Source organism: Alosa sapidissima, chromosome 4, assembly GCF_018492685.1.
Source record: "Alosa sapidissima isolate fAloSap1 chromosome 4, fAloSap1.pri, whole genome shotgun sequence".
NCBI lineage: Eukaryota > Metazoa > Chordata > Actinopteri > Clupeiformes > Clupeidae > Alosa > Alosa sapidissima.
The window spans coordinates 18,115,766-18,131,423 of record NC_055960.1 but is presented as its reverse complement, the minus strand read 5'-3'; the positions used below and the strand labels follow the sequence as shown (position 1 = coordinate 18,131,423).

The 15,658-nt window shown below is 40.6% G+C and overlaps 1 protein-coding gene across 4 annotated transcripts in view; it reads left to right on the top strand.

The window, feature by feature from the left end:
* Positions 1-4,448: 4,448 nt before the first annotated feature.
* The window catches only part of LOC121706592 (sodium- and chloride-dependent GABA transporter 2-like), a 58,144-nt gene continuing 46,934 nt past the window's right edge, over positions 4,449-15,658 (top strand). For 2 of the 4 annotated variants that reach the window (XM_042088473.1, XM_042088470.1), the window contains exon 1: positions 4,449-4,567. In XM_042088473.1, the coding sequence (XP_041944407.1) occupies positions 4,470-4,567 (98 nt within the window). In that variant the 5' untranslated portion in view covers positions 4,449-4,469. Of the gene's footprint in view, positions 4,568-5,040; positions 5,260-15,658 lie in introns of those variants that run through there. The other 2 variants (XM_042088471.1, XM_042088472.1) reach the window with 2 other exon arrangements.

Here is a 15,658-nt window from a genome sequence, read left to right as displayed (position 1 = left end):
GCTTAACACCATTCAAAACATACAGACTAAAGCTGTATAAGGCAAAGTAAGCTAGCAACGTTAAATTGTCTAACGTTAGCTTTATATACAAGCGGCACAGCCAGTGATGTAACTTACAAGTAGCTAACATTAACTAGCTAGCTAACTTTCTGTGCTGCTTCGTCAGGTTGTTCAATGATATATTGAGTCTAAAAATATGCAAGAACGTTAGCAAATTACCAAAATGTTAATGTACCTTCTCTGAGTTTTCGTGGTGGCAAGTTCCGCACAATCCTTCATACCCACACACCGTTTCAATTGGTTTCACTGGGCGCCAAATCTAGACTGCATTTTCTGGTATAGGAGTCTTCTGCACGCGAGTTTGTCACGTCCGACCATCATAGACCTCTGGAGTCTAACTTGATTTCTCTAACTTGCTAACAAGTCGCAAGTTAGCTCTGGGGTAGCAAAAATCAAATTGTGCCGCCTTCACGTACCATTGATTATAATATCTACTCGAAGGTTGAAGACAAAAGTGCGTTCAGGAAAACGTCTGCCTCTCCGATTTCGTCGTCTCCCTGGCCTGCGCGAGAATTTAACAGGTGATCTCCTTGTATGGGCATAGATGGTAGCTTTTTTGTAGGCGAACTTCAGAGGTCTGTCAGAGCATCGTCATGTGTGGTGGTCACATCACATGGTTAGGCCTACTGTTTGCAAATGTGAACTTGAAAATATGTGCAATTAAAACAAATAAGCCAATGAAAATCATTTGAGAATTGTTGTACAACAGCTAGGGCTCTTACAGATCAGACTAATTTATAAAACAAATAGTTCTGGATGAGCATTACATTAGTTCACTTAGAGAGCTCTCTGATGGATAAGCCTGAGTAAAATATGAGATATATAAATTGAGCAAGTCTGAGTATTGTATAAGCCTTTGCTGAGATCTCTTTTGTAAATCAAAAAAGGACTAAACTGAGATGACTAGAATGAGAACGGTTCAAGCTTGTGAAGAGATCTCTTTTACAGAACTGATGGAGCCTAATCTGAGATTTACCAAAATGATCTGAAATGAGAATTGCATGAGTTTACAGAGAGAGCTCTCTGGTGGATCAGCCTGAGTAAAATATGAGATGTATAAATTAGACAACACTGAGCATTATTTAAAAAATTGATGAGATCTCATTTGTATATTAAAGGGAGTCTACACTGAGATAACTTAACTCTTTTGCTCCAGAGACAAACCTGAGAAGCGGGAGACAAAAGCAATAATCTCATTTTTATATCACTGTGATCTCATTATTGTCTAGGAGAAACAACTGAGAAAGAGAGGAGCTCTCATTTTAACATTTTCTTTCCTCTGGGCTAGCAGCACACTTTATATCTATCCCCATTTACCACTAAACATATACAACTCTTACAAAGTTTATCTGATCCCCCATTATCCACAAAACACACATGGGGGTTTGGGGGCCAATATGGCCGCCCAGGGGTTTGACATCAGGCACATGACTGTCACATGACACTACATCCAATATGGATGCCAAGGGGGCGTGGCATTGTTTGACACCAGACACATGACTGTCACATGACTTTACATCCAATATGGCCGCCCAGGGGTTTGACACCAGTCACATGACTGTCACATGACTCACAAAACAATAACAATAACAAACAACACGTGGCGACAACCACGTGGCTAATTTGCATAAAAAGGAGGCGTGGTTATGACGTGATTTATGACGTTTCAGGGGGCGGGGCTTATTTTGACAGATAGTTCATGATAATATACTACTCATGCACATCAGAGTACTGCTTTACTAATGTAAAATATAATTAGGCCTACAATAGTTTCATTGTTTTTGCATTGTTGCATGATGCTTGCATGAGAAATACTTCTCAAAACAACTGCAGTTATATGCCGTTGTTTTGGGATGTTTCCTCATGCAAGCATCATACACTGATAGAATATTGATATGTTATTTAATTACATTTAATTTGAATGCCTGAATGTAAGGATTCAGGAGACACAATACCAGCTTGTGTGAATGGTAAATGGCGGGTCAGATCATGCGTAAATCACTGATCTGGAGATCTTTAACTAAGACTAATTAATAGTTTTTGGCTGACTTTAATACTTAATGCCAAACAGTGTTTTATATAGTCTGTGCTCTGTGTTTTATGGAAGTTGCATAAATCCACGTCGTTCTATTAAATGTCGTTTCATAATTAGCCTTTCAATAGGTTGAAGCTTAGCTTTGCTACCAATGTGCACACGCATGCATTGAATAAACGCTCATACCACGACTTAATTCTATGCCTCTATGTTTGATGACACCAAATTAACAAGTATTTCCTACTAAATGCAGAAATGTTTGTTTTCTTTTTCTGTCCGCGGCTCCTTGACCAATTGCGCAGCAAATTATCAGACGATGGCCCGGGAATAATTTCACTCTGCAGACCATTGTCCACATTGCGGACCGCGGCCCATAGTTTGACAAATGGTGACCTGCATGCTGCCATATTAAGGCCTTTTTACGGTGTGTTTTAGCCGGGTTTTTGCGTGGAAGGCTCTGTAGAAATCTGGCACCCTATTCAACTGTTAAAGTTAAACTGAAAGAGCGTGCTGTTCAGACACCAGAATGAACGAGTTCACAGTGAGGTTAATCAGGCAGTAGTAGCCTAATACAGTACGTTCAGTTCACGTTCGCTCAAAATACATATGAACGAGTGACTTTCGTTCAATGAACGCGTTCAGGCACAACACTGGGGAGGGGGGTAGCTGAAAGTTGACATCTGCCCTGACTGAATACTGATGAATAATGAAGCCGAGGCCCACTTGCGGCGCCGCAGTGAGTTCGTGGTCTACCGTTGCATTGCGGGGACTGGAGTATTGATGCGCAAAACAGCACCTGGCGGCTGTGGCCTGCGGGCCTGTTCTAATACTAATCAAATATCATCCCGGGGGCCGTAGATAATTCATTCGCGGGCCCCGGGTCCGGCCCGCGGGCCTTGACTTTGACATGTCTGCTTTAAGCGATGTTGGGTAACATCACGTTCAAACAAAACAGAGAGCTAGCTTGCCCCTCCCTCCCGTGCAACTGAAACTCTCCTGAACGTGCATCTCGTTGGTGATTGGCTGGAACAGTTTGTTATGTGTCATGGTCCAGGCTGGACCAGGCTGTTTTTGGAGCTTGGGCAGTCCAGAGACCGTGTTTTTTACAGTGTACTCAGGGAACAGGCAGCTAGCAGATGTGTATGTGACAAAAAATGTTTTCGCTTAGAAACCGCAACATCGCTTAGAGCACCTTAAATTATATTCATGGACAGGGTCAATTGTCATATATATTCTTATATATGTTTTCTCTCTGTTTTACAGACACTTGACTTTTACTGCCGAAGGTACCATCAGAGCAGAACATCTATACCAGAAGAGTACGGACAAGAGCCCAAACTATTTTAACGGGCATTTCATTCCTTGGCCATGGACTGTTTTAACCACTGAGGTCAAGCAGACGTCTCTGTTCCCACATGGCAAAAACAGACTGAGGAGGAGTTTCTTTCCTTAAGCAGTTCGACAAATTTTAAATGAGTGATTTAAAATATATATGTATTTAGGTTCTTATATTTTTAATGCTTAATGATTTGAAAAAGGAAAATATATAATATATAAGAGTACAAATATTAATATTATAAGTATTGTAAAGTTGTAATGGGGACAGGGATGTAATTGCAAAAGATTTTTCACAGGTGATTTTTTTAATGTAAAAAACAAAACAGAAATAAAAGAAAGATGTTGGAATACATGGGGGTGGAGGGGGGTTGCAAAAGATTTTTCATAAGTAATTGTGTTTGAATGTAAAAAAAATGAAAAAGGTGTTTGAATACATATAATTTGAAAAAAAAAGAACTTGTTTTTTTCCTCTGTACACAACCCTGCAATATTGAAGAACCATACACTGCATAAAGAACCATTTACATATAAGCAAGAACCATTCTTATCTGAAGAACCATTTTTTAATGGTTCTGCAATGAACCATATGGGTTTCTAAAGAACCCCTTTAAAAGAGGTTCTCCAAAGAACCTTATTTTCTATAAGTTCTTTGAAGAACCAGAAATGATGCCTTGAAGAACCCTTTCTTTGCGGTTCTTTGAAGCACCTTTGAGGGTTCTTTGAAGAACCATTCAATGAAATGGGTCTTTAAAGAACCTTAGTTTAAATGGTTCTTTGTTGAACCAAAAATGGTTCCCCACTCTAAAGAACCATTTTTGGTTCTGGTTTGCACCTTTTTCTTCTGTGTGACCCCTCTAAAAGATTCCAACTCCAAAAAATATTTGCAAATGGAGGGCATTCAACATCACAGCAATTTAGAAGTGGATTCCTATCAAAAGCCAATCCACACATTACCTCTAGAGAGTTACAGACCTCGATGGCAGAATGTGGAATGAATCTAGACGAATCAGACGAAACTGGAACCGACACAACGTTTATGGGAGGGTTGCTAGAAGGAAGCCTCTGCTCTCAAGAAAGAACAAAACTGCCCAATTCAACTTTCAGAGGCCTTTTGGAAGTTCATTTTCTGGACAGGTGAGTCTAAAATTCTGTTATCTGGTCACAATCTAAATCGTCATGTTTGGAGGAAAGCCAACACTGTATACCGAGCAAAGACCCCATCTCAACAGTGAAGCATGGTGGTGGAAATGTGGAGGTGTGGGGCTACTTTTCTGCCTTTTTTGATGGTCCCTTAACAAGTTTACTAAATAATCTACTGTACCAAATACAATATATCCGTCTAGGGTAGATTTAGATGTTCAGACAGAAAGTAAACCCTCTGTCTAAATTCAGTGAATATTGTGGATGTAGAACTGTTTAAAGTGTCTTTATTCTGTAATCCATGCTAGTCATATTTATTATCCAAGCCTGGATAGTTAATTTATCAAGCTGATTTTCCCTCTCCATGTGCTAGTTATGCAAGCCAGAGGTCTGTCAGCAGCAAAGGAACGGTTGTCGTCTTAGTAAGCTCCGCCTAGCGACGAAGCACGCACACACACCCTCACACATACACACACATCCACATGCTCTAAGCACTCTGCATGGACACATTCACGAATAGCTCCAGGCAGCGGGAGAAGAGCAGGCAGAAAGCGGAGGCTGAATGAAGGGTTCCATGGCACACAGTACAGAGACAACACCTTCAATGTCCTTTCTGACTTTCATGGGGAACTAGGCCATTCATATCCGGCTTTTCGTATACTTTCAGCAGTAGCAACTGCCATCAGGTACTGTTCATCCTCTATCTTTTTCACTTTTCTAGTGCTGTAGTTAACTACTGATCACCCGCAGCAGGGTATAATGTGCCTGTTTTGTGGCTTTGTTGGGATTTCCTCTAATGTTATGTTGCGAAATAGGAAACTTCCTAGCTTTCAGCCGGCAAGCCCATTCCCAGACAGGCGTTGTAGTAACTAAGCTGTGGAATATGGGCCAAAGGTTAAGGTGGGAGGGCTATGCGTATGTGTCTTCCTGTTTTACTTTGTAGGGTATAAGGGCAGCTTACAACAATCAAGCAGTAAGGAATTCAATATTTTTATGTAAATTCACAACTTATTGAAAGTTTTAACATAAGGTAGTGTAACCTTGACAAATAAAATGCATGTAGGGGGAAATTGGTTTGCTGCATTATCCATAATTCACTCTTAACTATTTCCACAAAACTTTACATTTTTATGGGCATTACCAATTTATTGACTGTGTCTATGGTGACAATGTGGAATAAGGTCAGGGTAAAATAGAGTTTACTTTGCTTGAATTCCTCATAGGTCACTACTGTAGGTTACAAGGATGATTGATCAGTTCACCATGTTTGCTACTTAAACCTCAACAAGCATACTTAAACTTTAAACTGTTTTAGTACAGTTAGAACCACTAATAAGGAATGTAGAGTTCCCACGGGTCATGGAATTTCTGGAATATCATGGAATTTTGGAAAGTCTATTCCAGACATGGAAAGTCAGGGAATTGTATCAGTTTTGGGGCAAAGTCATGGGACTTTTGTTGTAACAGTTTAAAATGTACTTGCCAAATATATTGAAACAAATATTCCCACGCATAACTGGTGTATAACTGGTTATTAGCTTTACTGCTTGCTTGAATATCCCAACTTTGTTTATTCAATGCCCATTTATTAAAAAAAAATTACTGGCATGCACCATTCCTTATATAGTAAGTCATGGAAATTCTTTTTTTTCGTCAAAATGGAAAGTCTTCATTCGATCGCCAGACAAACCATGTTGAATAAAACAAACACATGATGTGTTACAGCACGCCAAGGCCTTTGAGCCATACAGATGCGAAGAACAAACTCTTACAATTTTCATTTGGCCAACTTCCAGTAGAACAGCACAAAGGCAGCTGGACATAATTGTACCAGTTCCACAGAAACAACCCACCCCCCTCCTACTCTTTGAGAGAGACAGGCTGTTTTGTGTGGTCCAAATATTTTGCCATACTTGTCTGCCTGGCCTACCCTGGAAACTCAACTGGAGTTCTCGCGTGAGCACAATTTGAATTTGCTCAGCGAGTCACTCTGGCAATGAGTGCTGGCATCATGATGCTCATGATGTCCCTTCTATCATGGGGCACCAATCATATCGGTGTATCTTATATAGGCGGGCCAGAGGCAAGCTAAACAGATGACGACAGCGCTGCGACGTCTGCAAAGTCCAGAACCAATCAGTAAACATTGGTCAGAGTGTTATCCAATTGCGTCGAAGTCCGGAATCAGTCAGAAAACATTGGTTGTAATGTTATCTAATTGCGTGCAGTGAGATTTTCAAATGCATGCTTGGTGCCGCCCCTCGAGTTGGGCCATTATAATAGTCATAGCCAGACCCTTAATCTTTCTAGATTTCCAGGGTCTGGATTTCCACGCTATGCCTGGCCCTGTTAGTCTCTGTGAGGAAAATATAATAATAGGCTAATCCCAGACAGAAAGGCTTCTCGAGTTGCTATGACAGCAGGTCATTCCAAAAACAGACATTCCTAGAATTGTTATGGCTATGGAATAAGGGTCTATTGTTAGGGTGTTTGTTCTGGCGATATCTAAGTTATCTGTGTTACTGAAAATATACACCGCAAGCAAGACGTGGGCGTGAGTCAAACATAATTAATCAATTTACACTACCTCTGTCTGACATGATGTAACAATGGGTTTAACAAGGAGTTCTAGTAATAGTTTTGTTTAGGGAACACTTGTTAGCCATTAATACATAACTAATATGTGTATGTATTAGTAATAATAATAATAATAGTAATAATAATAATAATAATAATAATAATAATACATTTTATTTAGAGCGTCTTTCATGTCACCCAAGGTCACTTCACAAATAAACAAAAACAAAAAGGTTGTAAAATTATAGTCATCTCAAAAAATTAAATTAAAAGTAAAAGTAAGTCAGTCCATAAGCCATCTTGAAGAGATATGTTTTAAGTCTGCTTTTAAAGTCAGTAATTGAGTCACAATGTCTCATGTAGTCTGGCAGTGAATTCCACAGCTTGGGGGCGATGTAGCTGAAAGCCCTCTCTCCCTGGGTGCTGAGGTTCACATTAGGGACATGCAGTAGGCCTGCTGAGGAGGATCTCAGTGAGCGGGCAGGAGTGTAGACTTCTAGGAGGTCAGTGAGGTAGGTGGGGGTATAATTGTGTAGGGCCTTGTATGCCAGGAATAGGACTTTGGAATGTATTCTGTAGGCAACTGGAAGCCAGTGCAGTTGCATCAGTAATGGTGTTACATGACTAGTGGATTTGGAGCCTATAATAATCCTTGCTGCAGAATTCTGAATTAGTTGGAGCCGTTTGAGAACCTTGTTAGGGATTCCGGACAAGATGGAATTACAGTAGTCAAGGCGGGATTTACAAGGACTTCTGCGCTCTGCTGGGTGAGCGCTGGGCGAAGCCGTGCAATGTTCCTTAGATGGAAAAAAGCACTTTGAGACATACTGTTTATGTGCGCACTAAATGAAAGTGTGTTGTCCAGTATGACACCAAAGCTCTTGACCTGGTTGGAGCAAGGGATGGTGCTGCCATCTATACAAAGGGTGAAAGGTTCCATCTTAGCAAGAGCTGATTTGGAGCCAACCACTAAGAGCTCAGTCTTACTGCTATTCAGCTTCAGGTAGTTTTGTGTCATCCACACGTTTATGTCATGCAGGCAAGCAGTAATTGCAGCTGGAGGAAGAGTGGCAATGGGTTTTGTAGATAAGTAGAGCTGGGTGTCGTCAGCATAATAGTAGAAGAATTATATTTGTCCCCAATGGGGGTGGGGGAGATAGTGAAGCTACCTATTTCCTTGTTGAGTTTAGTAGCAGTATAGCTGAGGGTACAAAACAGTGTTTATATCTGTTCAGTTCTAGCTAGTGGATATTTGAAGGGAGAGCCAGAGGGCAGTGTCTGAAATTCAGATAGAATGGATCCGGCTTTTATTTTTAATTTAGCAGATGCTTTTGTCCAAAGCACCTTACATATGTAAATTATTTGACAAGGGCAATTCTCCCCAGACCAACTTTTCAGGCTACAAGCCCAGCCACTACGCTACCAATGCCCTTCTTTTGCACCTGTTTCTTATACAATTAAGACAGATATTTCAGTTGAACACCAGTGACACAGCTACACACCTTGATGACCTTTGTTGTTGCATTTTCTGTTTCACATTAATTGAAGCATACCAACAGATGAGGGAAAAGGTAGCCTAAGGGTTCATTCTATTACCGTAAGTATTTGTTGAAAAGAGTCATCAGAGACCTGTTCATATTAAACATGGCCAGCTTCCTCAGACAATACAGACACTGCTGACCTTTCTTAGTGTTCCCATCAAAGCTTAGCTTGTTGTCAATTATAATCCCCAGATTGACTACTTCTATGTCCTGACCATTTATATTTGTTTTGACAGGGTTAGAGTCTTTAGAGTGCCTAAACTCAATGCTTATGTCCTTGGTTTAGTTCCAAGAAGACACCATCTTACAGTATAGTCTATGACAGGACCGTGAGATGTTTCGTCCTCCCTCAACAAGCTCACAATGACTGTGTCGTCTGCAAACTTTACAATGTGGCGGTTATCAATTTTGTTATGACAGTTGTCAGTGTACAAAATGTTAAGTCAAAGAGAGAGAGCACAGCCCAGAAGAGAGCCATATGCAGGGGCGTAGCCAGGATTATTTTATAGGGGGGGCCAGCTGGGTCCAGACTTTTTATTGGGGTGGCACTTGGGAATCAAAACTACTATTTGAAAACTACTCAAAAAGTTTTGAAGATTAGGATAGCCTATTTTAATAATGGCAATAAATTGTGCAAAGCCAACACTGATACACAGGTCAGTTTGTTGGCCACTCCAACATATTTTCCATAAATAGGTCAATGCCAATAAAAAGTATTATGATAATGCACCTTACTTAATCAGTTTTATTCAAATGATGTTAACTCAAAGAACAATAATAAATATTACAAATATTATATGTATATATTTGATCTCATACTGATGGCCAAACTATATTTCTTTCTGATATCCACTCCAAGTACTTGGCTGTAAGTAACATGGCTCTGAATTAAGAAATTAACCCTTAGAACCCTAGACTGTTTTAAGGGCTTTTTCACTACCAGAAACATTTATCCTGGTCAATGTAAGTGCCATACACACATGCTATATATTGTTTTTTAACAGAGTCTCGGCTACCGAGATCTGCCACTATTTAATGTATTAATACTTGCATTGATTTCATTTTGATTTTTAAATAATAAAAATACAAAACGTGTATAATAAAAATTCTTATATTTTGACATGTATCTCACCACTGCAAGCTGGCACATGTGTGCATAGGGCAGACTGTTCTGAATCTGGCAATATCATTGCCATGGTGGAGGGATTCTCTGGGGCTGAGCAAATGTGAAAAATATGTGGTGTGCCTTATGGAAATAAATGCTTTTTTTTTATTTAGCCCTATGGCTACTCTATTTTTGGCCATTCTCACTACCTTTAGTTATAAGCAGTTATCCTGGTCATTGTAAGTGCCATTGACACAGTAATGAAAAATGCCCTTTCTGCGCTCCATATCTGTGACACGAACTGATCTGACCTGACTGAACCCGAGTTTGCATGTTCTGTACACTCATGATGATTCTAAAACAACTTTTTACTGCATTGTCACGAACAAAGTGAAGGCAAAAAGGTGTTTCTTTGTCGAATAAATTGGGATGCAATGCAGGAATTTGCTAGGATCTCAAAACCGGATTATGAACATGCTTTGCCATAGAGAAACACATGATAGCGTTGGATTATGAACATACTTTGCCACCACAACACACAAAAACGTGGGGTAAGTCGAGCTATATGAAGTTATTATTTTGATGTCATTTCGTCTGTTTTATAACCCAGGCGGATGCATCAAATGATCGCATCAAATGATAGCTCTGTGTCTCATCTTTCACCTGACATGCGTGCCATATCTATCCGATCACGGGTTCGTGAGTAGGGACTAATTCAAACGAGAATAGGCTAATGGGTGTGCAGCGTTGGTTTTTGTACATGATTTTATTTTGCAGTCACGTCGTTGTCTGTTTTTATAGCCCAGAAGGAACGATATACTTGGTACCAATAGATAGCCCTGTGTCTCCTCTTTCTTCTGATATGCTTGCCATATCTATGCGATCACGGGTTCGCGAGTAGGCCTAATTCAAACTAGAGTAATGGGTGCGCAGGTGAACTGTAAATATGAATCAATTTTATTTGATTTCATACTTGATCGCACAGACAAGTGTTTAGTCTCGTTGGAAAGCCCCACTTCTGCTCTGTCACGCAAATAAGGTTTCATCTCGCTGCGATGAACAGTTCCGGAGCAATGTAACAAAGAATTCCGGCAAAGCAGCCTGCCTCTGCCTGACCAGCTATGGCAAGAACCACACGCAGTCAGCAAATTATGTATTTGTAAAGTAGCTAGGCCCTATTAGCCTACCTGGAGCCATCTGGAGATATGTGCCTAATATGCTTGCATTTCACCCAAATTTTATCGAAATATTCTTGTAACAGCGTTCCCGCGGGCATCCGATTATTTTTGATCAGCCCCACACATCAATGTCAGAGCCTAGGCTACCTAACAAGGACAGCCCAACGCAGCTCACTTGGCTATGATTCGTGACACATTCTAACATCTTATTAGCATTAATGTTCCAACTCATCAACTCACCTGTTACTGAGGTTAAGTAGTAGGCTAGCCTAGTCTACTGTCAAGTGTTTTTAACAGATGACTTGAATTGTCCCGCTGCTGCTGCTGCTGCACTAGGCCTACTCACGATGTGATCAGAACCGTAGGCTACACTTCTTGACTGGGCCAATGGTCGTAGATAGAGTGCAGTAATTGGTTCAGCCCCTTTCTGCCTTGACCCATTCACACTGGTGGCGGAACGAAAAAACTCGGCAAAATGTCTAGGGGGCTTGGTAGTAAATTGGGCGAGACACTTTGTCCCGCCTCGGTCTATGTGAAAGGGACAGTCGATCCGCGATTCTGGTACATAAAATCGCGGCAATTTTGCCAGTGTGAAAGGGCCTTATAACTGCATAATTATAGGCTGTTCATCTTATTGACTCAAACACAGAACCCACCCCCACCCCCCTTCACCTACCACCACAAATACAATTCCATTCTGTCGGAAACACTGCCTTCCATTATCAGACCCTTCATCTTATCCATGACAAATGCATAGTCCTGTAGAATAGAGTATTGTTAGAATACTATTGAGTTGTGGAGATTAGCGCACTAGAATACTACTGTTAGAATACTGTTGGGTTGTGGAGGTTAGCACACAGGGTATTGTTAGAATACTATTAGTTTGTGGAGGTTAGCACACTATAACGTTACAGCACAGGGTAATCCTAATTTTATGCATCAAATTTATTCCAATCCAACTCAATAGTTTTGAACAACACAAAGTGAAGGTTTTATCCAGATCAAAACCAAGAATAGATTACGTGATCTAATCAAATTTCAGGATCCTTGTTTCCCTTTGAACAAGCCATTTTCAAGATTTGATCCAATGCGATAACCGAAATCCAATCACGTTTCTTTTGAACAATTGGGCCCAAACAATCAAAGCATATGTAAAACTAAAAAGCTATGCTACCTCATGTTCGTTTTGCTCGGACCCTGTAAATCACCGCTTGCGGTTATATTTATTATTCCGTCATGGAAGTCTATGGCAGCCCATAGAACCGTCTGGTAAAAAGTTGTAAAATTTGGCACACAAATTAGGCACAGTCCCATGATTAATTTCACCAAGTTTCAAGTCGGCACCTCGAGCACTCTAGCGCCACCAACAGGCCAAATTTGGACGTGCGTTCATGCAAGTAACTTTTGACCCGTTGGCCCTATTGTCAAATATGAGGTATCGTTGGAATCCTTAGATCAAGCCAACGCACCCTATGACATCATTTTCCGCCATGATGGATTTTCCGCCATATTGGATTTAATCAAAAACACCTAAAAGTTTTCACAGGTCACAAAGTTTGTCCGATTGACACCAAACTTGACACACATAATCTTCAGTCCAAGCCTCAAAAAAGTTATCCCTTTTTGTCTTCAAATCTAAAACCGTTCGCCCGTAACAGCCAATCAAAATTGGCGGCAAAGCCACCAAACAGGAAGTGAAGTGATATCTCAGCAAAGCTTTTACGTATTAAAACCAAACTAGGTACATGGAGTCAGGACCAAATAATAATAATATACTCTTTTGTTCCCGCATTTATCCCAATCCGTGAATTAGTGAAACACACTCAGCACACAGTGAACACACAGTGAGGTGAAGCACACACTAATCCCGGCGCAGTGAGCTGCCTGCATCAACAGCGGCGCTCGGGGAGCAATGAGGGGTTAGGTGCCTTGCTCAAGGGCACTACAGCCGCTTTCTACTGGTCGGGTTTCGAACCGGTAACCCTCCGGTTACAAGTCCAAGGCGCTAACCAGTAGGCCACAGCTGCCCCAATGTTTCAATGTTTCAGCTGCCCCAATGCCTGTATGTTTCTTTCGTCCCTCATGCCTGTTTTATTCGTCCCGATCAGGAGGGATAAATTAAACATTGCGCACATTCCATTTTTGCTTTAAGGGCTGGCTATCTGGCATTCTTTCTTTTTTTTTGGCCGAGCCGGTCTTTATAAAGTTAATTTTCCATAGTAGCATGTGACAACAAAATCATGCCTGCGTTCTGTTCCCAGAGCTTTCTCTGTCTATGATCTGCAGCGTTTCTGAAATTATGAGACACACACAATACACTCCCTCATACCAACCTCAAGTTTCTTGAGAACTTCAAGTTTCCAATTCGAACAGATGGAACAATGTGGTTGCACTGCAACAAGTTGCCCCATGTATTTCTTAAAGCAAAACGTATTTTTTACTGTATAGTTTATAGGCTCAATGTTTGGGATAAAAAAAAGCTTTTTTGCAGTGCTTTCATACTTCCTTGAAATTTTTTTTTGAGTATTTTCTAAATACAAAAATACAGTATTTTATTTCGATACATTAAAAATGAGGGTAGGCCTATTAGGTATTTTATTTTGAAATACATTCTGATGTATTTTTGCCCATCCCTGCCTGTTCCCAGCATTAGCACAACACTTTGCGATGGTTAGCTTGTCACCTGTGACGATATATGCTAGGCCTAAGTGACTGACCTATATGGGTGCGTTTGGAGATGCCTGATGAAATCAGACGTTGTTGCCACACACCTTGCATGTAGCTGTTCGCTTATTTCCTCTGTGCACAAAGTTATTGTAACCAAAAGTAATGATAAAAGGCACAACTCCGGGAGGACTTCTTGTCGCCATGGTCAATGCATTTTTTATCTGTGAGTGTGCGTTACGTTGCACATTATGGCAAAGGGGCCATGCCGCTCGTTATACGTTTTCCAAAGTATACTGTATGTTGCAATAAAATAGAAATACATGAATACATTTAGATTAAAAAATAATTAATGAAATACAGCTTGTTCAGGAGTCTTGAAGCGTCCGAGTCTGAAGTCTTTTGAGTGGAGTCGCAAGTCAAGTCTGAAGTCATTGTTTTTGCGACCTCATTGTTTTAGGCTAGTGAAAAATAGTTTTCGCAAGTGCAAGGATATGTGGATTCAATTAATCATGTTTGCTATGTCATTAGATAAAATAAATGTTCAAAAAACTAACAAGTCAAAGAAAAGCTTTATGGGATGAGATCATAGAAGAAATATCTGGTGTCTCGCAATGTTTTTTTAATTTCTATGGAAATGCACTTAGTTTATCTTTTATTTCTTTGCATTGTGCAGGCTACATTGACAAATATACTGCAAGATTGGCAGCCTAGTGGCTTCTTTTCTGTGCTATAGCCTATGCGACTCTCCGTACGGCACACCCATATTCAACATGACTCCTAACTTTGGTTGAAAGATTGCAGAAGCTAGGTTTAGCTGTGACAATATCCTGGGTAATCCTAACAGCTAATGTTATTTTACACAGTAGGCTAAAATCCGAATTTGAAAGCCTGGTAAATTTGAAATTTGAAACCATGGTAATATTTCAGTATTGTACAGTGCTATTTCGTTCCATTGGTGAATCGTCTTATGATTCATCTTAGTTAACTAGAATCTTTGCCATTACCCAACACACGCAGACACACCTTTACACCCCCCCCCCCCCACACACACACACCTATGCATGACCTCCTCCCCCATTCACACATACTGTACACATTCATAAACTAGCACACAAGCACATATATGAACACCCCCCCCCCCCCCCCCCCCCACACACACACACACACTCACACAAACATACCATACCCCCACACACACACTCCCCTTCCCCACACACACCATTTCACTATACCCCCCCCCCCACACACACACACACAAACACAGGTAGCCTACCCCCCCCCCCCCAATCACACACACACACCATTACCCAACACACACAAACACACCTACACCCCCCCCCCCCCCACACACACACACACACAATCCATACTTTCTTCCACACACCTACTACACACGCTCCCCCCACCACCACCATTCACACATACAAAAACTGGCACGCAAACACACACACACTCACACACACACATAAACATGGCATGAGATGCAAGGGGCATGGAGTAGGAGATGGAGATAATGTACTTGTGAGTAGTATATTTTGCACCAATATGCAGTACATCTAGTTACTTTATTGTCTTACTTTATTGTCTTAAATTTGATTTATACATGATAAATTGTTCATAGAGCCTGTTTTAGCTTATAACACCTGTTTTTACATGCAAAAAGAACATTTACCATTGAATTGCATTTTACCCGTTGATGCGCGGTGTTCATTAAAGTGGACAGTTGAGTATTTCCGTCAAAATAATAAATATAAAAAACAAAAAAACAATTGAATATGTTCTAAGTCTTGTTTGGGGGTAAGAAAAAGCTTAGGAAAAAATCTACCTCAGTGAATTAATAATTCATGCATGAAAGGGTTAAAAGATTGTGTTTGGTCTGGTAAAAGCCAGGCTATGGAATTTGCCCATTGACCAAATGTGATCAATGACCAAAGTTTTCCAGATAAAATATGTTTTGTCCAGTAGTAATTGGAAAGTGACAGAACAACAAGCTCTGAATGTTGTGCATCATTGCTCA